General features: G+C 40.4%; 2 protein-coding genes and 1 long non-coding RNA gene across 5 annotated transcripts in view; 1 reads left to right on the forward strand and 2 right to left on the reverse strand.

Moving 5' to 3' along the window:
• Positions 1 to 48: 48 nt before the first annotated feature.
• Positions 49 to 702, reverse strand: LOC119725411. Its single transcript, XM_038196815.1, has one exon. It carries the CDS (start codon positions 700 to 702, stop codon positions 49 to 51), a length of 654 nt encoding a protein of 217 aa, XP_038052743.1.
• A 1,165-nt stretch (positions 703 to 1,867) lies between these two features.
• On the forward strand, positions 1,868 to 6,475 carry LOC119725773. The gene is made up of 2 exons (XR_005270733.1): positions 1,868 to 5,264; positions 5,374 to 6,475. It is a non-coding gene; the product is annotated as an uncharacterized LOC119725773 (long non-coding RNA).
• A 2-nt stretch (positions 6,476 to 6,477) lies between these two features.
• The window catches only part of LOC119725769 (DNA-binding protein RFX6-like), a 36,387-nt gene continuing 19,482 nt past the window's right edge, over positions 6,478 to 23,382 (reverse strand). The window contains exons 7-17 of one of the 3 annotated variants that reach the window (XM_038197338.1): positions 15,331 to 15,438; positions 14,994 to 15,071; positions 13,948 to 14,111; positions 13,119 to 13,278; positions 12,673 to 12,814; positions 12,354 to 12,448; positions 11,686 to 11,791; positions 10,899 to 11,030; positions 9,784 to 10,536; positions 8,887 to 9,120; positions 6,478 to 8,198 (exon numbers count right to left, since the gene is read on the reverse strand). In XM_038197338.1, coding sequence (XP_038053266.1) covers positions 7,939 to 8,198; positions 8,887 to 9,120; positions 9,784 to 10,536; positions 10,899 to 11,030; positions 11,686 to 11,791; positions 12,354 to 12,448; positions 12,673 to 12,814; positions 13,119 to 13,278; positions 13,948 to 14,111; positions 14,994 to 15,071; positions 15,331 to 15,438 — 2,232 coding nt within the window. In that variant the 3' untranslated portion in view covers positions 6,478 to 7,938. Of the gene's footprint in view, positions 8,199 to 8,886; positions 9,121 to 9,783; positions 10,537 to 10,898; positions 11,031 to 11,685; positions 11,804 to 12,353; positions 12,449 to 12,672; positions 12,815 to 13,118; positions 13,279 to 13,947; positions 14,112 to 14,993; positions 15,072 to 15,330; positions 15,439 to 23,382 lie in introns of all 3 variants that reach the window. The other 2 variants (XM_038197337.1, XM_038197336.1) reach the window with 2 other exon arrangements.

Below are 23,382 nucleotides of genomic sequence, written 5' to 3' on the forward strand. Positions count from 1 at the left end.
AATTGACCGTGGGTGAAGCAGGGACGTCTGAGGTCCAGGCCGGCTACTTCAAGTGTTTGGCCTTGGGCTTTGTTGATGGTCATGGCAAAGCAGAGTTGTACAGGGAATTGGACTCTTCTGAAGGAGAATGGCAAGACGGAGTCGCTGGGAATCAAAGGGATGCGTGGAATGAAGGATGTTTGGTCCTGTTGCAATGGTCACTTGGAGGCAGTTGGGGGTGATGTTTGTGACAATCATTCTGGTACCGTTTGCCATTGTTGGTGTGAGGTTGCGAAGGCATATGATTGGTATTCCAACCTTCACCGTAAGTAGATGTGGTGGCATTCCAGAAGGGTGCAGGGAATTAAGAAATTCTGATGGGTACTGGACGGCTTGGTCATCTTGTGGGACTGTGTCTATGGATGTGAAGACAGTTTCTTGGCCAGGGTATTTTTGAAGTAGTTGCCAGTTGATTTCTCGGACTGTGTCGTTGTGTGGAGCCAGAATTGCACGCTCGATGAGCCATTCGATGTTGTGTGCATGGAGGTGTATGTCGGGGTATACATGGTTCAGGAGGTCTTCTGGTGATGGTAGGTTTAAGCCAAGTGCTTTTGGGATTTGTACAGTTGTACCATCTGTGGATGGTAGTGTCCCATTGCCGATTGTGAGAAGAAGGGCAGCAAATTCTTTGGTGTTGCTTGCGCTCTTCAAATGAACTCTCATGTTTGTGGTAAGGGAGTGCCTCTGTACATGTTGCCATAGATGGGATGATTTGATGGAAGCGTGTATTTCGTTTGCACGGGTCCCTTGAGGAATGACTGGTAGTATTTGGCGAAAGTCACCTGAGAGGATGAGTAGAATACCGCCAAATATGGATGTGCAGTTACGGATGTCTTGAAGGGTGCGGTCTAGTGCTTCGAGAGCAGTTTTATGAGCCATTGTAGCCTCATCCCAGAAGATGGCTGTGCAATGTTGAAGTAGGGTTGCTAGGCCAGAGCCTCGTTTGATATTGCACATTGGCCTGTCAGTGGTCATTAGGTTCAGTGGTATCTTGAAAGTGGAATGAAACTTAGGTGTACGTGTGTGAGGCGGAAGCTAGTTCCATATATCATTGATGTTACGTCTGCGCATGCTCAGTATTGTGTAGCGTGTAGTGTAGGCTACAGGATGCACGGTCTGTGAACGTCGTCTCAAATGATGCATCATATGAATTTATTTCACAAAATTTATAAAGTATTAAACTTCTTGCAAAAAGACTTAATATTATGATGTAATTTAACATCATCAGTGTGGGTAATATGAATGCCATTCTGAGTTATGGAATAGATATTTCTACAACAAACCAAATGGAACGCACCTACATGTGTATACATACAGGAGTAGTTTGTGACTATTCCATGCCAATGTATTTTCACCAATACAGGTGGTTTGCATTTCCCCTATTTACTGTTTACTCTGCTAACACAAAAAATAACAACATTCATACCATGCACAGGTGTTTTTCCTGAGCTTGCATTCCAAGTTTTGAGCAGCTGATAATGTGTATGTCACAGAGCAGAGCTGAGCGATGTCTGAGTTTACAACCTCAAGCTTCCTTCTTGAATATGAACGTGCAACCATAATCTCAAAACCGTAGTCCAGTTCTGTTTTTGAAGGAATGTATAGAAAATCCATCGTATCTTCTTGTTTATCCACTCTTTCAAAGTTGAAATGGATGACCTATGTTCCTGTTAGTCAGGGAAAACTTCTTCACACCAACAGATGAAGGCACACCCTTATTTCTGCGGCAGTTACATTGTTTATTTGGGAGCAGTGCCGTCTTTCTTTAATCATCAGCCAATGATCTAAGATATTAGTTGGTCTTTTGCCAATGCTTGGCTCCACATCTCAATATAAACCATTTAGTTACCAGCATGATCATATAGTATTTCTTAATTTTTCAGTCATTGATATCATAAATTTGTGATTTTTTTTGAGCTAAATCTTCCACTAGGTTCCACTAGAACTGTCTTTTTCTTGTCTTTCATGAGTAGCCTGCGCAGGTAGTGGATGTCCAGGTGTAGTCTCTCCCTGAATCCCCCCCCCCCCCCCCCCCCCCCCGGTCTGTCCTCAAGGAGCCCCTCTCTTCCCCCGGGGATGCCAAGTGACACACTCTTTGCGGCAGCAGCGCTCCCCTACTGCCGCAAAAGCAGCAACCGGCACAACAACCAGCCCCTCCTCATCTATGTTGTGACATGTCACATTGTGCTCAAGTTTCAGAACAGCCACCTTCTGACATTTCAGTCCAGACTTTGTTGAGGGTTCTGAGGAATATTTGATAAGCAGACCTGTCACTTCTATCTTTCTTCACTTGGATACAAAATCGTCCTTGAATTGAGTGTTATTGTTTGATTGTTATCTAACAATGTTTTGGCTTACAAGTTTCAGGACGATCGCCTTCTGACATTCAATCCAGACTTTGTGGAGGGTTCTGAAGAATAATTGATTAGCGGGCTTGTCACTTGTAGCATTCTTCACTTACAAGATCGTCCATGAATTAGTCTAATAGTTTGAATGTTATCTAACAATCTTTTGGCTTACAAGTTTCAGGAGACCGCTTTCTGTCATTCAATCCAGACTTTGTGGAGGGTTCTGAAGAATAATTGATTAGCGGGCTTGTCACTTGTAGCATTCTTCACTTACAAGATCGTCCATGAATTAGTCTAATAGTTTGAATGTTATCTAACAATCTTTTGGCTTACAAGTTTCAGGAGACCGCTTTCTGTCATTCAATCCAGACTTTGTGGAGGGTTCTGAAGAATAATTGATTAGCAGGCTTGTCACTTGTAGCATTCTTCACTTTATACAAATTCGTCCTTGAATTGAGTCTTATTGTTTGATTGTTATCTAACAATCTTGTGGCTTACAAGTTTCATGACGACCGCCTTCTGAAATTTCAATCCAGACTTTCTTAAGGGTTTGAAGAATAATTGATAAGCGGGCCTGTCACTTGTAGCATTCTTCACTTACAATATCGTCCTTGAATGCAGTCTAATAGTTTGAGTGTTATCTATCTTTTGGCTTTCAAGTTTCAGGATGACCACCTTCTGTTATTTCTAAGATTGTAAATTGTTTTAAATGACACTCCTAATTTTCCAAACAAAGGGTAATTTTTTAATAAATTTGATATCAGACGTATGTTGTTAGCGTAAGCTTGTTGAATCCCTACAGTTTGTTTACGCCACTTCTCCCTTGGGCTTTACTGGCATGATTTCACCAGTTGGACCACTTTCTTCCAAATCACCAAGACATGTCAACATTTCTTGGTAATATTTTGTGTGTGAATGTATAATTTTTAAGTCATCTTGACTCCATTGATAACAACATTGTGTTTCTTTATCGACTTTCTCAGCATAAGCTTGTTGAATCCCTACAGTTTGTGTACGCCACTTCTTCCAGGATTTTGCTGGCTTTTCACGGCTATGAAAGTTATGAGCAGCATCGAAGTCTTAAAATCCATGAGTTCATCATATTCCTTGGTCGCTAAAGAATTGAGTACTTGCCTTGTTTGGTGACAGTGTCTTCGTTTTTGGCAACACTTTTGTCTGTCTGCGTTGATGAATGTGCCTGTCACTTGTAGTCATTCTTCATAAGATCTTCCTTGACTTGAGTCTTATCTTTTGTGCTTCATCTAAGAATCTTGTTTCTTACAAGTTTCAGGACAACCATCTTCCGACATTTGAGTCCAAATTTTCTTGTGGGTTCTGATATGTGTTTGTCTTTTCTCTGTGTTTTGCTCTGTTTTTGCTTTTTCCTTTTCTTGGTTTGTTACTATTTTTTATGTTTCTTCAGAATAGAATAAACACCAATACATTCTTGTGCTCCCAAAGGGTAATTTTTAAATAAATTTGATATCAGACGTATGTTATTGGCATAAGCTCGTTGAATCCCTACAGTTTGTTTACGCCACTTCTTCCAGGATTTTGCTGGCTTTTCACGGCTATGAAAGTTATGAGCAGCATCGAGCCTTATGCTTCCCAATCCCCTCATAGCTACAACTTGTCTAAATTTTGAGCAGCTTCCCTTCAGGTTTATATACTAGCTGAATTTCTAACTAAAGGAAAGCTGATTGCCTGAGAGGAGTGTACCTTACTCAGCAGATGCCTGTGTAGGTCATTGCCAGTAAGTTTAGATTTTGATTTGGTTTTACCCAAAAGAGAGTTTACAACGTGTTTCTTACTCAGCAGATGCTTAGGTCATCGCTGGTAAGTTTGGACTTTGATTTGGTTTTACCCAGGAGAGAGGGTAGATCTGCCTTGGGTTTTACTGGCACGATTTTACCAGTTGAACCACTTTCTTCTAAATCACCAAGACATGTCAACATTTCTTGGTAATATTTTTTGTGTGAATGTATAATTTTTGAATCATCTTGACTCATTGATAAGAACATTGTGTTTCTTAATCGACTGTCTCAGCATAAGCTTGTTGAATCCCTACAGTTTGTTTACGCCACTTCTTGTAGGATTTTGCTGCCATGGCTTTTCACGGCTATGAAAGTTATGAGCAGCATCGAAGTCTTAAAATCCATGAGTTCATCATATTCCATGTTTGCTAAAGAACTGAGTACTTGCCTTGTTTGGTGACAGTGTCTTCGTTTTTGGCAACACTTTCGTCTGTCTGCGTTGATGAATGTGCCTGTCACTTGTAGTCATTCTTCATAAGATCTTCCTTGACTTGAGTCTTATCTTTTGTGTTTCATCTAAGAATCTTGTTTCTTACAAGTTTCAGGACAACCGTCTTTCGACATTTGAGTCCAAATTTTCTTGTGGGTTCTAATATGTGTTTATCTTTTTCTGTGTTGTGCTTTGCTTTTGCTTTTGCCTTTTCCCAGTTTTATTACCATTTTATTAATGTTTCATCGTAATAGAATAAACACCAATACATTCTTGTGCTCCCTGAAGCGCAGTTGTGATTGGTGAGGTTTGTGATGCCTCTCTCAATCCGAAGTACCCTGATGAGGGTTCCGAAAAATGAACCTCGCAGACCGTACGTTCTTGTGCTCCCTGAAGCGCAGTTGTGATTGGTGAGGTTTGTGATGCCTCTCTCAATTCGAAGTACCTTCTATGAGGGTTTCGAAGAATGAACCTCACAGACCGTACGTTCTTGTGCTCCCTGAAGTGCAGTTGTGATTGGTGAGGTTTGTGATGCCTCTCTCAATTCGAAGTACCTTCTATGAGGGTTTCGAAGAATGAACCTCGCAGACCGTACGTTCTTGTGCTCCCTGAAGCGCAGTTGTGATTGGTGAGGTTTGTGATGCCTCTCTCAACTCGAAGTACCTTCTATGAGGGTTCCGAAGAATGAACCTCGCAGACCGCACGTTCTTGTGCTTCCTGAAGCACAGTTCTGATTGGTGAGGTTTGTGATGCCTTCTTTAAATCCGAAGTACCTTCATCAATGAGGGTTCTGAAGAATGAACCTCGCAGACCGTACGTTCTTGCGCTCCCTGAAGCACAGCTGTTTTTCTTGAGGTTGTAATGCCACTCTCCAGCTGCAAAAGCTTTTTTTAAAGCTGAGAGGGATGAGCTACGTGCCCTAGTTGGGAAAAATTCCTCACTTACAAGATTGGCCTTGAATTTAGAGTATTTGTGCTCAATCCTAGAATCTTGTGGCTTACAAGTTTCAGAAAAAGCGCGAAAAAGCACCTTCTGACATTTTGAATCCAGACTTTGTTGAAACAAACTTGGAAAATGAACATGTATTAAAGGTGATCTACGCCATTCGCAAATATAAACAATACCTACCACATTATTATAAAATACCTTACTTGACTGTAAGCATCTTGTAAAGTCATGGCACCCGGTTGCGTCATTGTCAAGAAAAGTAAATTTTTTAAATCCATTTCCAACAATGTTTGGCTGACCATCGTAGGAAAACTGACCTTTTTTTAATATACTGCCCCCAATTTACGTAATTTAGTTAGTCCACATTTTGTTTGCATTGGTTACGAATCCATAACTGGGTGCAAGCGAGCTAGTCTGGTTCCCTGCCCTGACAATTCCCTGACATCTATAAATTGATCCGTTTCGTCTGAAGTAGGGTCAGGGAACCAGACTACAAGAACGTTTTTTTTTTCTTGGTTTTTTTCTAATCCATTTCTAAAAATTACAGCAAAAGGTTAATGTTGTACATGTATATTACCTTTAAAACGGCATAGCAGGTAATATGATTAATACACTCAGATGAAAAGTTTGTTAACCACATTGCTAAAAAAACTTTTCCATGTGGACAAAATAGTATTCAGTGAAACTTCGTGTGAGAAAAAGGATTTACATATATTTATTTATTAGATAGTTTTTTCTTTTTCTTTTTGTCTTTACGTTTTTCATGTTTAACCTGCCAGCAGTAAAAATGTATGTGAATTTAAAACCATCTTGTCCTATAGCAATTTGCATGGTACTTGTATGGTTTTTTTTTCATTTGTCTAAATTTATGACAATAAAGATATTTCGGAAAACAATATGGTTGATTCACAGTATGGTTTATTTTTTGATTTCGAAGTACTTTCGTTTACACTGTTATAAGAACACTAAATAAAAATTCTATAAGTTAACTGAAAAATAGCTATTTTGACTGACAGTACATACTTGGACGGATTGTTCCATTCATAACATATCTACAACTGTTAAAAATGAAGTCATTTGTTATAATTTACCTCAAGTTCTTAGGGATCTTATAAAATCAGTCTATAACAAAATGCAGAATCTTATAACTCTTTATAACAAAACAATAACCATACACAAAACAATCAGTTTATATACACGTTTCGAACTATTTTTATATGATAAAAAACCTACTGTTAAAATTTTGATCAACTTTTTACAAGGTTTGTGTCACATTGAAAGCCCAAGATGTGATTACGCAATCAAAATGGGATGGTATTAAATTAAAACAAATTCCAACAAATTCCAACATATTCCATCACAAGATCAGAAGCTTAATATTAAAGGCATATAAAATCATTTGCATTTTTGTTTGTTTCCAACGATAACACCACTCAAAATCCAAAGAAGAATGTTCCAAACTAAAGCTGTTGAAGTTTCAGCTCAGTGGATATGACACTTTTGGGGATTTCGTCCACACCACTTTTTATTTCCAAAAGTCAGTCAATTTTACTGATAGTTGGAAATCACCTACATGTACATTTCTTTATTTTTTTCCAAATGACAGCAAGCCAGAAAGAATAATTTGAAGGGATATTTTTTTATGAAACTTGTTACTATAATCACATATTCAAAAACTGTTTGTGATGAAAATTGTAGATGAATAAAATCGTTGGGAAGTGAGGAGTTGCGTTTCAAGTATTATGTTGAACTAATTTGTTGCATTGGAAACACGAATGCAATGAACATTCACACGGTACCAAAAAACAATCCCGGCACCAAAAAAAAAACCGGTCACTTGGGAATAAATAAAAGTTGCTCTTTTTGTATTTTCACCAAAGATTGTTTTACGAATGAATTATCAATTCGTATAGATTATCTTAAAGAACCAAAACTATTTATTTTTTGTTGGGGCACGGCAAAATATCACCTTTGTACAAAATTCCTTTGTGTAGTGTTTTTTTTTAATTTAATGTTAATATGTACAAATATATATCTGTAGGGAAAAAGCTCGAACGTTATAAAAATGATTATTATATCATTTGGTCAAATCGTTTTTACCAACGTGATCAACGACCCACGTAATCAAAAACCCACCAATCAGATGACAAGGATTTAATGAGGTGTTTAATGAAGATCAATTTGAGAAACCAATGCACTATAATCATGGTAGTTTTTGCCCCTAGTTAATCAGAATTTGTACATAACGTACCAACAAGTTGAAAGTTTTATTTGTAGAAAAGTCCAAACAAAATGTTATCACCTATTCTCAAAGTTAAACATTTGAAATCTGCTTTGGCTTAAATCGGTGCATTGGCTTCTAACCATCTATATTAAAGACTGTATTGATTGGCGGAAGTGACGAGCCCTGCTCATTATTCTCAATAGGGGTGCCGTTTGGTTGAGGGTGATGGCTTGCGTGCGAAGTGCTATGTTGATTGGATACGATCGGTCGGATCTCCCCCGTGGTGTCGTGGTACATGCTGACCCCTGGCACCGGAATGTAGTCGCTCTGGCCAATCAGATTCTCAGGGTGACGTCGAACCCCGTTGCATGATGGGGACTGTGACGCCTGGTTACCTGTTGAAGATATAGTAAAGACAACATCACTCGTTGAGATAAGGAAAACTAGTTTTCATACAGAGGTAAGAAACGTAGAGAGCAACGCAAACAAGACCCAAAATGCAACGCAGACATGGAAACATTTAATCTGCAAATGTGACCGACAACCCAGACAGACGCGAACTATCTCGCAGACGATCGGCTCCGCGCACTGTCTGCATAATCTGGATAATCCTAACGTGGAAACTAGGCTTTACGTGTGCATAACGCTTGGACGAGCAATGTCAGTTATCAGGCACATACATAAATTCCATGGTGGGTGGTTTAAAGTATGTCCATGGTGGGTGGTTTAAAGTATGCAATTCCATCGCAGGATACTCCTCGGCTAATGTCGGCACCCTTACACTCCTGGGTGGAGTGAGGCAAGTGGGAGTAAAGTAGCTTGCCCAAAGACACCACACGTGACCAGTTGCATCATGATCATGAATCTTAAACGCTACCAACACGACCAATTCTACCTCCATGAATAGATTAAAGGAATCATGTATATAGAAGCATGAATGGCGGTATACATGGAAGAGGCAGGATTCGAACCTCTGACCCTCTGAACATGAGTCACAAACCCTAACCACAAGGCCAACTAGCCACATTTCCACACCACCATGATGATAACCATACATAGAACGAAACATGAATTCAATGGTACCTGTAGGATCATGGCAGCTAGCCTGGCTCGTCACACCGTAGATGAGATCCTCTTTGTTTCCTCTCGTCACTGCCGGACGATCTAAAATATTCAACGGATCGTTGATCTCGTTGAACTGCGCATGTCCTCTCTCGGGTCGCACCCTCTGCGCATGCGTGCTGCTGATGACAGACACGTGCTCCACGTCCTTGTGACCCGGATGTTCATGGTTGTAAGCACCTTGTGAGTAGTATCCTGTGTAAGACAGTTACAACAGTCGTTAGTTTTTCGTCTTTGTCGGTGAGACTAAGGTATATGAATATAATACCCTGTTAGATTTGTTGCTCTTCTGTGCTGGAATAATACTTTACAAACTTCGTCAAGATTATATAATATAGCTAAGTAATGTTACCTTTTCTTTAAGAAATAATGTCCGCTCTATTTTCCAGTCCTATCCTAATTGTTTCAATTGTTATTTTTGTAGAATTTAAAAAGTTATACACTTAAAAGAATGGGATATCGAAGCGGCCTTTGGCCAATGTTTAGTGGCAAACTTTGCGAATTTGCAGCGCGACAAAAATTCAGCTGTCGCAGGGTATACACTGGTTCCCGCATTCCTGTCATTATCAATAATAAAGGGATCGAGAACCATGCTACCCACAAGGTTAAACTGTGTGCAAAAGCAGCCTACAACAATTGTAGACGCTTGAATTGTATACAGATTTTTACTTCGGTAGAAGATGAAACTTCGTCTTGATAAAAAAAATATTGAATTAGTTGAAGAACTTCGCCTCCGTATACTTCTGAAAATCTCAGTGTAATCCCAATGTTTGTGGACATTAATATTCTTCATAGGAGGGTGCACGTCTTAAGGTTTAGAATAATTTATTTTCATGCTTATTTTCAAAGTTCACATACCTGCATTTTGGTATCCATTTGTAAAGGCGTAGGTAGACGGTATATTGCCCACAACATTGAAGGCACTGCTGCCGTGCACCGCACCCGTTGCCTGTATCACTCCGCCCTCCACGTGGTGTCCTGTCCCCATTGCACAGCTGTTGTAGTAGCCGTCGTCACGGTACTGAGGATCCGCGTAGGGATACGTCGGTGCTGCGTCCGCGTCGTTCTTGGAGTGATATGCAGCGGGGGAGTAGTTCGAGTGAAACATGGCGGGCGGGTAGCAACCGCCTCCCTGGTACGGCCCTAGATATCCCTGCGCCCTGCCCGACGAATAAGGATCCTGGTTTTGCCCCACGTGACCCAGGTAGGGATACGCGCCGTGGTGCATTGCGGGAGGCACGAGGGAGGAGGGATTGGTTGGATTGCGCGCGTTGACGCCCACGTGACCCTGGTTGATGACTGAGTTGCGCATTGGGTTGACCACGATTGGTGAGATGGGCGGAGTTAACATAGCATTGCTCCTTGCGGCACTGCCTGGGCTAGGCATGGACGGTTGAGTGCCATAATGTCCAGGGATCGTATAGGAGTCTTTCTCAGCAATGACCGTGTGTCCGGTGTATGTACCACCGGGATACCGTTCGACATAGTCTTCTCGTTTGACCGGAGATTGGTCTGAAAATCCTTGGTTCGGACGAGACATGATGTTGTTGCGGTTCGCCAAGAAGCACGTGCCTGGTTGGTTCGATAAAGGTCTTTGTGGGTTGTTGGGATCTGGGTAAACAAAACAGACAAAACATGTTTGCATCTGAAACTGACAGTTCTAAGATACAGAGAAATGCATGTGGTAATTCCGACGTCATGAATTGAAGTATTACTGTCTGTAACAGAACCATGATTTCTAAAACATGATACAGAGAAATGATCCAAATCTCCTAGTCTGTTATCTCCTTGACCATCACTAGATGATGGGTGTAAGATTTGAAATATGCATTTTCAGGTTTATTCACCGGTCGCTCAAAAGCTCTATATTTGGTACAAAGACAAAAAGTACAAACTTGATTGTGAAAATGTAATAGGACTTCATTGGCTTTTTCTTTTGGCTAATGAGATAAAAGAATTGTCAACGTGTTTACCGTTCTTACCAGCAACCTTCATGTGTTTCTCCAGTCGGTTCTGTAGATCGTTATCCTTCTCAGTGTTAAATTGTTGCTCGACAGCAAGTAAGATGTACTCGTCCAGTAACATCCGAATGAGATGGAACGAGGCTGTCAAAATGAATAAGTTCAAAACAATCAGAAGTGCTCCAGCCAATGACGAATTTTTACACACAAGGAACGAACGACATGATATCATCTGTTGACTAGTCTTCCAAGACTAAGTGAAGTATGGTTCGTAGAGAAAATCCCAAGTAGCGCTTAACTGTCTCTCATTGATTAAAGGTTACACTTTTTTCATTTATGCATAAGCAAAACTTCAACTTTTCTTTTAAATTTTTGCTGGCACCGTAGAGGGCAGCCTAGTTTCCGCTATGTACTTCATTACTTAATTACAGTGCGACTGACTTTCACTTGTTCGCTGGGCAGTGCTATCGTATATGATAACCTCATAACGCCATTGAATAACCTAAGTCCGGCCCATTGTGTAGACCAGACGCGTGAAAGATGCAAGAGATGTGCGTTCTGCAGGGATGTAGCCTAGTTGAGTCCATCACAAGTCCACCACAAGTCCAAACCCAAAAGAGGATGAACACTAACAAAGGCATGTTTTGCCAAAGCTCATGTTACTAGCTAATGGTTTGAATTGGGACTGGAGGACTTGTGATGGTCTTGCAGGGGCTTGTGATGGACTGGAATACATCCTGGCGCTTTGAAACTTGCTTAGTCTAATTCTGTTACAGGAAGTTAATGTTCGAGACCTTACCGAAGCTCTGTGCATTATTGAGCGTCAGGTTGTGCATGACCCGGGCGCCGAAGAACGACCATTTGAGGAGAAAGTCTTGTGCTCGTTTCTTCATGGATCTTCCGTTCTGTTTACCGGGCTGCAACCAAAATAAGTACAGCCAGACGTTACACAATAAGAAGACACCTCAAATCTTTCCAAGTTAATTTGAGAAGAATTTCATCAAGAAGAACAAAAATCATTTTTTTTTTCAGACTAAAGTTGCTGTACAGACAGCGTTAGCTTGTCTACTTCTTGCATACTAACATGTCATTAGAACAAACAGGGAACCTTTAGTTGAAGTTTAACTAAGACAAGATTTCGTTAATGTGATAACACCACAGTCTCAAAGTGCTTCACAATAATAATTACCCCTGTTCATCAGGCCACAAGACCGCTTTGCAGTAGCTCGACATAAGCACAATGTGGTCTGTATCTTCACAGGTACCCATTTATACTCCTGGGTGGAGACAGTCTATTGCGGTAAAGTGTCTTGCCCAAGAACACAAGCACCAAGTTCGCAGTCAGGGCACAAACCCACGTACCGTCACACATGAGTTGGACACTGTAACAATCGGACCACGGTGATCTTCGACGATCTGTGTGCTTTTAAAATGCTACTACAGAAGGAAAATTACCATTTCACCAACCTTGATAACTTTGCTCTCAACAACCTGATCCAGCCACTCCGTGAAGGCTTCCACCGTCGCCTGCTTCTTCAGTAACTCTTTAAACTCCTTCAAGACTGAAATTATTTGAAAAAAAATCACAAGGTTATCAGCTTGACAGTCGCACATTATAAGAATACCTCCAAATATTTTCATATGAGTTGCATATTAGTCTTTATTTCAGCTGTCCGATGACAAGGGTTGGAATTTGCCCAATGGTCCAATGCAACACACCTAGGGTTTGTTTACCAATATTGTGAATTTTATGCGTTGTTGAATGATGTTTGACATATTTTCTTACATTCTGCATTGAGCTCCATGTCTGACTCGTCCGTTGAAGCCGTCAGTAGCGCCTGGGAGCCGATGCTGTGCAGATCCACTTTATCCAAATCAGAAATCATCTGATCGATCAACTGTTGATCGAATAACACTGGCCTAGACGTCTGTAGGTAAAGATATAGCCATATAAGAGATATTTCCACAAGATACTACAGATATTTCCATCTGATAATACATACCGGTATATGACCACCTGATAAAAGAGATATTTTCATGTGATAAAACAGATATATCTCCTTTACAGATTATAAACATCGCCATTTTTCTCTTAAAAAAAAAGAATCGAGAATGAAAAGGTCAGAGAGGTACACTAACTTACATTTAACACCGTTCAGTAAATGAACTTTTCAGAATCATATCAATAAGTAGACTTTATTACTATCATGGATACTAAGGTAACTGTCTGACCTGAGCTAAATGAAGAAATGATGTCTGTCTTCTTAACGACTGGACGAAGCGTCTAGCCACAGGAAGTTTAGACTGGCTGACGGCCTCCGGAAGGTGTTCCAACGATGAGCATAACCACTGCTCCCAATGTTTAGCAAAGTTACGAATATCAGCCAAGAGTCTGTGACATAAGTAATTCAAAGATAAAGCATCAAGCAGTGTTGTCGGGGTGATTAAGATTGATCGCAAGTTATTGCAAGACAATCACAAGACAATCACAAGACATCACAAGTCATCCATAAGATAGCCTACGGGCATCCCTTGTTATTGTTTCTCCACTAGTTGTGACAGGACTTGTGAACTGACTTGTGATTTAAGTCTTGTGACCGCGGACTCAAAATGTTCCTGTGAATTATCACTACATCAGAATTGGAAAGAGATAGTTTCGAGCTTATGTTTTGAATTAAAATGTTCAGCCATCAATGTCTGCAGCGATGCAATGGAGGTATTACTTGACGAGCCACCCTTTAAAATGTAACCACAGTGACAATGCTCAAGATTATAATGTGTACACAATAATTTCTTTTGTTTGGGCCACCCTTTTTGATAAACCCGGCCGCACGTCCTTTTTGGAGCATAAATTACTGGACGTAATCGTATTTCTATTTATAAATTCGTATTAAAAGTTAATCATGCTTTACGTTTGTAGGTTTCTCTGGTGAATTTGTGCATTGTAAATGTTATTGCAACATACTAATGATATGTTAACTTGCAAGAACCCCCCCCCCCATATCCAATAGTGAAAGAGGCTATGGCTCATGACCTTTGACCGTTGCTAGCTGGTACTCACCCTTCAGGCATTTCCTGCATCGTCGCTGGTATCAGGATCTCCACCGTTGTTTTGTATAGGATGGAGTCGCAGATGCAGATCATGTCGATGATAACCGAGCTGTCTAGCAACGGCAGCAGATGGTCTGGCATGCCTTGCCAGAAATGCAGCAAGAAATTCTGGATCTGGTGGTCAGTATTAAGCAAATGTATTGTAGTATTAATTAATGTTCTTAGCAGCGAGTAACATGGAGTGGCCTGGTGGTCTAACGCATCGAATGTATGGTTTGTGGGTAAACCTTATGGGTTCGAGTCCAGGCATGGGGCTCGGATGCGTGTGTGGCTAGACATTTTGAGACCAGTGGGACCTTGAATAATGAAAAACATGCAAAACAAATTCGCGCCAATTTTGCTCACTCATTTGCAGACAAAATTCTCAAAGTTTTACATGAGGCAAAGACGAGGTCCTCAGTATTTCACCAACCAACTTTGAAGTCTCAATTCAATTTTAAAGGAGAATTTTCTTTCAAGTGATTTCAATTTGAAGCCTAAGACTAGACTAGTAGGCCTACATACAAACTGTTCAACTGGCCTCTTCGCTAGCCTGGTGGCAGACTATGGAGATATGTGTACAAATAGAGACTGGTACCAGATGTTTCTTTTTACACACTTGATTGACACATCACTGAAGCGGTGTTGGACTGTTTGTTCTATGTGCCATATCAGACTATTTTCTTTCGTTGCATGTTTTCAATACCTTAAGTTTTGGGACTCTCAATCAAAGATAAGAGTCCCAAATTTTTGGACTACAACATGCTAGTCACCAAAAGTCAGATCATATTTTTGATAAGCACTGACCAGTCACATTCCATCAACAGACAAAAGAAGGTAACTTATATAGGTATAGCTGCTTATCAATCGCCAACAGTCAAGGCAAAGCTGTATCGAGTTGCATAAATAGTTGCAGCCAGTCAAAGTTGGTTTATGTAGGCAGTAGGCTCTTATCTGTTAAAACAGTAACTTGCGTGATTTTGACTGCTGGGATGGCTTTGTTAAAAGTAAATTTACCTCTTCAAAATTTGAGTTGATAATCGTATCCAAGATGCACTGACAGTGTGTCTTGTACATCATTAGCAGGGTCTCCACCTGAAAAGAAAATCAAAAAAAAAAAAAAAATTATCCAAAAAACAAAATCGCAATTTTGAGACAATGGTCATATGATATTTTAAAGAACTTATTTAAACTCTTAATAGCCCCCTCTTTTTATATCCACCATATCTCCAAAAGATATTGAGTGACTCCTACAAAAATACACGACATTTATTAAATTAGAAGTAAAATGAAAATGTCACAATGTTTTCCTGGTTGCAGATTTTCATCAGGCAGTTATTGTCAAGTCTGGTACCTTTTCCTTTGGGATGCTGTATGGTAGGACCAGCGATGCTGCGCTGGGGAACTCAGGAAGCAAGGTGCCAGTCTTGGAAGCCAGAGAGTACTTCCTGGTGAAGCCTCCCTAATTTTGATTGAAAAAAATATAAATGAAAGGAAAACTGTTGTCAGTTCAATTTTGCACAAGACCTGTGTGGTTCAGCATAAACTTGGAGTATGCATCATGGTGAGAACCACGACGTCGTAAAGACAGAAACAGTAGCAGTGAAGGACGAAAGATTTTCTGAGGTAGGTTAAGATTGGGTAACAGACAAATTTCAAATCAGCATTGAAAGCAAGGCTCTAAGGCTTAGTCATTGTATGCATCGAGGATCTTTTCTTGTTTTAATCCTCTCAACAAACTACAGCACTGTGCCTTCGGCTTCAGTGCCAATTCAAAACTCTATTGAATCCAAGAATTTCCAAGTCCAGCTGGATGAGGGATGAATTTTCCAATTTCCAAACGGAGGAGGCGATAATATGGCAGAAGGCCTGAAGCTTTATAGAAAGGCTTGCAATATTGAGATAGGTTATTGAGGGTTATTGTAAGTCATCTATGATGAAGTGCGTTTATCCAGGCATATCTTCATTTTGAATCCATTGCTTTTCTTCAGATTATTGGTGTTCCGTAACAATTCAGATTCAAACACTTGCATGTTTTTATGTGATATACTTCCTTTGCACACTCTTTAGTTTCTAACTTTCGATAGTCCGGTTCAAGGTGCTTAAAATACAAAACATGCGTGCAGTATAAGTTTGAAACCAAAAACGAATCGCATTCTGAACTTGAAACCGACTAAAAAAAGTGCAATGACAGCATCCTACAAACTTAATACTTGGTAACAGTTATGTCATTCGCAAAGGAACAATTTCAAGGTGTTTAATTAAAAAACAAAACATGCGTGTTGTATAAGTTTGCCACAAACGAATCGCATTCTGAACTTGAAACTGACTAAAAAAGTGCAACGACAGCATCCTACAAACTTAATACTTGGTGACAGTTATGCCATTCGCAAAGGAACAATTCCTTGTAATTGAATGACTGATTTATATTTCAAGTCCTCAAGAGTGATAATTAAAAATTGTCCGTCTCTTATAAGTTTCAAAAGATGATTGTGCCTGAATAGGTACGTACGATGTGGCGGTGCGTTGTGATATTCGGATATGGTACTTCTTTTGAACATAGACTTGTGTATATTGAATAAACTCCGTTAGTGTTTAGTCACTGAAGGAAAGTATGGGGAAAAAAACATTATTAAGTAAGCTACGAGACCAAGGATATTAAAAAAAAAGTGTCGTGGAGATTTAGGGAGGTGAGAAAAAGACAAATGGGTTCGTCCTTATCTGGTTCGTTTGGCGAGTTTGCTAGCTGAAGTCATTTATATACCAGGTCCTTCATCCTATATCATCCTGCTGAATGAGATCTTACAAAGTCTCCTACTTGAGAATTTAATAAGGGACGTGTAGGACCAGCAATTGCTGTGTCTTCAAGGGCCTCGGTCAATAGATAAATATATACCCCGGGTTGTTAGTCCGAGGCGACAGTCCTAAATGGCCCCAATTGGCCAGGTACAATGTAAAACACGATATTGCTTACGCTGTGCATATTTGAGCTGCAACAATATCGGAAACAAGTACTCGTTATCCGCCAAATTAATTTCTTGCAGTGTCTTGAGGGTGGGAGCGCGCGCGGGGGAACGTTTACAATAACGGGTTTATGTGCCTGGACAAAATCTTGGTAAACACCAACCCGCTTCCATCAAGAAATGGTAGGGGGGAAAAAACGTCATATTTGCCAATAAAGAAATTGAGCGATAGACCGCGACTCTTGATTAAATTCTTGCTGGCGCGCCACCCAGGAATGCCCCGTCATTTTCACGCTTGTTTTGTGTAAAATCCACTTCTGTTTGGGTCCCGTGTAAGTCTGATTTATACCCTAACTCCCTGGCGAGGGAACTATGGCTTACACACAGACCACGAGGACTCCAACTTGCCAGGTTTTTTTTTCTTGCCGGAGAAAATGTTCGCGCGACGAGTGTCCGGCGATTACATGTGCAATTTAATTAAGTTCACGGTTTGTTCCTTAATTAAACACAATGACAACTTGAAGTTTAGTGCATTCCAAAACTTCTTTTCTGGGGTGGAGTTTGGACGCGAAACGCCTCGCAACATTGACGTATATTGACCCACCTAAGTTTGTTGCACTTTTTCAGTGTATCGTACAGTACTGATTCCTAGTGTCCTGCCGATTCTCTTACGTAGCTTTTTGTGACATATAAAATTGGGCTATGGTTGTTCTGTGTTTTAATAATGGAAAATGCTTGGCCGGTTTTAAACAAGCACGTTTAAAACCAGTAAGGGACGCGGATAATGGCCTGAGCCGAAGTCAAACCAAGTCAAAAATTAACAATTTTCAACGATTTTGTTCAACAGCTTTACTGCATCTTTTGTGAAACATCCCTCTGCCTATATCTATGGTATGGTATGTGCCTCTCGCGCGTAGTGCTAAAAATCTCTTTATATGGAAATTGGCGGGCGCGGCGCGCGCATACTGCTCGAAGTGGCGCAGAACGCAGCGGTGTTTTACCAGCGGTGTAAAACCACCCCGTGACGGGCTTTCGACCAACAAGAATTGATAAACTGTCTCGGGTATTTATGAATACTTTATAAGTGAATCTCCAGTGCACCGAACATTTCATTTGTAAAAAAGAATGATTTTGTTTACTAAACATTAACTGAATGCTTGCAGAAAAAGAGAAATCTTTGTTTGATTAAAAAAAAAAACATCGCTGAAACTGGGAATTGTTGCAACTGTGGCCTACACACTACATCTTGAATTAATACTGCATTGTAAAAACCATCTTTTCTACGCCACAGTAGAAACTTTCTTCTAATTTGATTGGGAACCTCAGTCAGATCGCTGCTGTTTACTTCAGTCGCAATTCCCGGCAGCCTCCTCCCCCTCGTTATTTGGCAGATCTCAACAGGGATTTTTTTCCCAAATGTCATATTATTTCTGGTCGTTGTACCAGACTAACTGACTGACTGACTCACGCACTCACTCATCCGATAACCGTTACTTGTGAAGTAAACTTTGTTAGGTTTAATCTTGGTCCAAATGTTTCAAATAGGATCCTGCAACACCCGGTGAGCTAAATCCGGCCGGTTGTGTAGCCAGACAATAGTCTTCCCAATTCAGTGAAGAGCCATACTGAATCATAATATTAGAATTGTGTGCACTCGGAGACCAGCTCTACCCATCTTGCTTTGCCTCGTTAACTGATACATAACTAAATATTTAGTGACCAAAACGATTTGCTATCAAGAATACCGCTACCTTTTTGACCTGGAAAAGATACTGTGTATGACGGTCGACTACACTGACAGTGAACGGCTCGTTCGATAAATGTCTTTTAAACTTTGTTCCATGGCTGCATATCCAGCGACCAGGATCATTTTTCTTTGCTTTCTCGAAGTTCATGCCTTGCAGAGTCTCCACCGTAGCGTCCGGGGCCGCTCTAGCCTGCGCCTGGTCATTCATTGACTAGCTCTAATGGTCGCTGCATTTCCAAGTCAATTTAGCAGCTTAATTTAGCAATTGATAGCGGCCACAGATGGACAGGGCCCCACCATTTATTCACGAGTGGCCCCTCATACGCAGGCCGTGCGCCGTGTTTGTACGCCGAAGCCTAATGTCTTTTAGAGAGCGCTAATTATTAGTGGGGAAAATTTGACGCACGAATTTCTCCTCGTGTCGATGTGGCGATTGCGAGTCGCGCGCGAGGGGGAACGGTTACTGATTATCAGCACTGTAGCTCGCAAGCAAGCTTCCCTGTCCATCACACCGAGTTTTCTCTTCCGTTCATTTGCCGGAATAAGCACCCTCTGTTTGTGAGCTAATTCAATTTGAGAAAGTTCAAAGACTTATGGTGCCTCGATTATCCTGAATCATGTTAAGATCCTTCAGGGGAAATAGGTTTCCCGTTACCTCAAGGAAAGTCATAACAACTTGATGTTCTGTTGGTAGATTTATCACTGTGAGTAGAATTAGATATGACACGTGTAGTTCCAAAACTTGACAAAAATATATCGTGTTGAGTTATCTAGTTCACTCTGTAACGTGTTACACGTATCCGGGGAACTTTGAAACCACTGTATGAGTCTTCGAGTGTTTTAAGTTGGAAGTTCCAATCGGATAAGCCTGTAAGCGCAGTGCTTCTCTGAGTATTATGAGCTTATCGAATGATTCTGTAAAAGTTTGATCAATTTCGCCTTGCATAATACAGGGACTTGTAATAATAATACTTATAATACCAGAGTCTTGTATAGCGCACGTATCTACCAACAATTAGGTACTCAAGGCGCTGGAAATTATATCCATTATTACAGACAAGTAAATGAAGCGTTATGAGAATATGAGACCCACTATGTAGCACCTTATAAGGGTTTACAAGATGCTGCGGCGCATATTGCAGCCACTGCCGGAAACACCGGGGCAACTTCTCTTAGCGATAAGTTTTACTGGGATTGTTTTAACGTGCATTACACAACACATGGGACCTACGGCTTTACGTCCCATCCGAAGGACGAAGCAATAATGGTAAAGTGCCTTGCTCAAGAGCACAAGCACCATGTTCCCACGGTCAGGATTCGAACCCATGTACCATGGCACACGAGTCGAACACCGTAACCATTAGACCACAGCACCCGTTCCCCCAACTTGGTTGGAGAAAAACATATGCAGACTGTTCTGGAAAACCCACAGCATCAGGTAGGGACTGAAAACCCAATAAAATGTGGTCTGGGCAGGAATCGAACCGGGGCCATGGAGGACGAAGGCAAGGAAAGAACCACTGCGCCAATCTGACTCTTCAGCAAGTGAATTTAAACATATATTGAAAACGTGTGGGTAATGGAATATTTTTGAGATTCTTGGTGGCTGTCAACACACATTTTGCGTCATGTTCAAGCTAATGTGCGCATGTTTAAAATGACGCTAACAATACAACCTCGTTTGCATGGATACGATCTGCTACACCATGTTGGTTCCCATCATGCCTTGCGCGATCTTAACACGCATGCGCCCATAGAGCCGAGCCTGCTCACAATCGACCTTTATCATATGCTGCCACCATTTCAGTCATGTTCCCTGTATCAAATAACAGTACTGAATGATAATATTTTTGTGCAAAAAGGAACCAGACGGTTTTTCCTTCCAGCCTCGCTTTGGTTGCGTTGATTTAAATGGGGAAAATGGCCGCAACATGATAATGGTCTATAGAACAGGACCGGTGTGCTTGCTGCCACCAAGCGTCTCAAAAGTCTCCGTATAATGTGTTTAAGGGAGATATTTCACAAACTTTACTACTGAAGTATTAAATCGTAGATTTGGTTATTGTCCAACTGTTATTATTATTTTGCAGCAGTCGGTCACAGCACAAATACATAATGTATAACCGTGTTAACAAATATTTTACGGTAGGAAATATATAACGAATGTTTGAACAATAAAAACTCTGCGATTGACATTCCTGTCGAGGTAGATTGAACGCTGTCAGTCTTTGGACTCGACGTGAGTGAATGATGAAGAACAAGAATCATCACCGTACACTGACCGACAATACTGACGAGTCCGGATGACGAAGCGTTCTTATCTACCCTGCGTGACGATTGCACGCCGTGGTCTATTCATTGACACACAACAAACTAGCTCACAATATTGACTCTTCCTTTGGACTACAGTTGAGTTTGGGTTAGGCCGATAAATAAAAATTGTCTTGAATGAAGCATAGAGATCGGTATGTACACATGGGTGGCCGCTGGGTCAAATTGGTGGGCCTGCAAACAACCTAGATCCTAGTATACTCACACAATTGGAGCTTAATACACAATCTAGAATGATAGCCTAAATTCGCAGTTAAAGGAACAAATGATCATTTGGTATTTGTACATTTGTTCGAAGTAACAGAATTGCTCAAAAGTTTAAGTAAGGTGTTTATTCTCCCATTCCTGTAATTGGCGTTCTCTTGGATATGGCTAATAAATGAATAAAACTAACTTACTTTACCTTTTGAGAAAACAGAGAAACAAACTGCACGATTTGTTGGTCTCGTATATAACTAAATGCCATTGCTAGCGCACATTAAAAAGTGTGCCGGCAGGCACATTTTTTTCAAAGCATCTTTCAATAATGATTATTTTCTTCCGAGCAATACCATTTCAGGCAGAATCATTTCACAGCAAGGTTTTTGTTATTAAATCAGTATAGGTCATTTACGGGTAATTACTAATTCTTTAAATCTTCGTGCTTTCGAAATAATATCATGTGTGAGTCAAAGTACCTATTAATTCTGCGCGTTATTTTTGTACAGATATCGTGTAATTATACAGCACATGAAATACATTTCAGGCAAACTTTTCTGGGGCAAAAATGTGTCCAGTTTGAGCAGATATGCAGAGTGATATTTTTTGTGATAAAGCCATATATCCTAAATCGACAGTTTGACTACATGTATTTAATGTTTGTGTCTCTTTATTTTTCCTGCAAGTAAAGTTGGTTTTTATATGCAAATTCCCCTTTTCGATTCATGCATATTCAATATTAGTTAGGACTTGGCATGCATATTTTGTACAGGTCTGGTATGCAGTGACGTTATATAGTTGGGTGAGGTTCTTTATGTTTGGTTAGTTGGGCGTGTTCACGGTGTGTGTATGTGTATGATGGGTGTGGATATCGATGGGTGTATTGCATGTCTCAGTTCTAATCCAGTGTGCTGCTACTACTGCTACACCTTATTACTCAGACTGATTACAAACACATTTTTTTCGTAAAAACTTTGACTGATTTTGCAGCTTTTTGAAGTACTGGAGTCATTACAGCTGGGAAATTTAGAGTTCAATGCTGCGGCTAAGCTGGACTTCATGTAGGAGAACACTGCAAAATCGTAAGTTGTACCTCATTTTTGTTGGTAATCTGAGAATTTCTTCAACTATCAAAATGTCTTTTCCAAATTTGAATTGTTTTAAACTTTACGCCTCCTTTACACACTTCAGCAATTTTTAATTTGATCGTCATTATCAGACGGTGCGATGAGAGTAAAATAAGGTCTTCGAATTTTAGATATATTTATCGTGAATTATGAAATGTATTTCAGGAAATTCATTTCATTAAGAAGTCATCTGGGTCAGACCGAAACCAAACCAAACAAACAATCAATCAAACAAAAACAAGAAAAGTTGGTTGAATTTCACTCCACAATTTCCGCTTTAAGCCATCTTGTTGTCCTTCGTCTATTCCTGAAACGCAACGCTATGAATTTCGTCAGGGAATCATTAGTTTACTTAAGCAATCCGAGAATAGGCGGGCGTTATCTGCAGTGCAGTCACGTTGCCCACCTCTTGACAGGCTTTGCAAACCAGACTGTCGACGGCTGTTCTATGCAAGAAGGTATAAAAATATTACAAGGCGGACTTTTTTCCCTCTCTATTAATTTTTTTTAAACGAATTAACATTAAGGCGTCTGCTTCCCAAATCGAGTAGACTGGTTTCATATTGGTTGCACCGGGTTCTGTGCATTTGCAATTTAATACCAATCATTCCTCACTATTATCGTTGGTTTCTTTGGATGATATCAGACAATCTACAATCTTTAAAAGTATTTCTCGAAAAGGACTTAAAATGTCATGAGGTATGTGTCAAGTTTAACACTGTTAATGTTGACATAGAAATCACGGGGTCCAATATTCTCTTGAACACCTCACTTTAATTGTCTCCAAAATGGGACAGAAGTGTTAAAAACTCTAACTGACCTAAAATCGGATTTCGCAAATGGAGCCTCGGTTTCAAAAACTTAAAATGTAAAGACTGATAACAAAAATGACAGGCCTTTTTGCCGACCAAAGCAAAATACAACTAACTTTTCACCCGGAATTACCTGTATGGGCCTCTAGTACGAACATATCCGAGCCTCAATGCAAAGGTACTCGGAAAACTTCGGACATTTTCGGAAACGGGCAGGAATATCTGTTA

Source organism: Patiria miniata, unplaced genomic scaffold, assembly GCF_015706575.1.
Source record: "Patiria miniata isolate m_02_andy unplaced genomic scaffold, ASM1570657v1 HiC_scaffold_19, whole genome shotgun sequence".
In the NCBI taxonomy this organism is placed as follows: domain Eukaryota; kingdom Metazoa; phylum Echinodermata; class Asteroidea; order Valvatida; family Asterinidae; genus Patiria; species Patiria miniata.

What these genes read in the sequence shown, in the direction of transcription:
- LOC119725411 (XM_038196815.1), bottom strand. Translation starts at nt 702, where the DNA reads ATGAGAGTTCATTTGAAGAGCGCAAGCAACACCAAAGAATTTGCTGCC.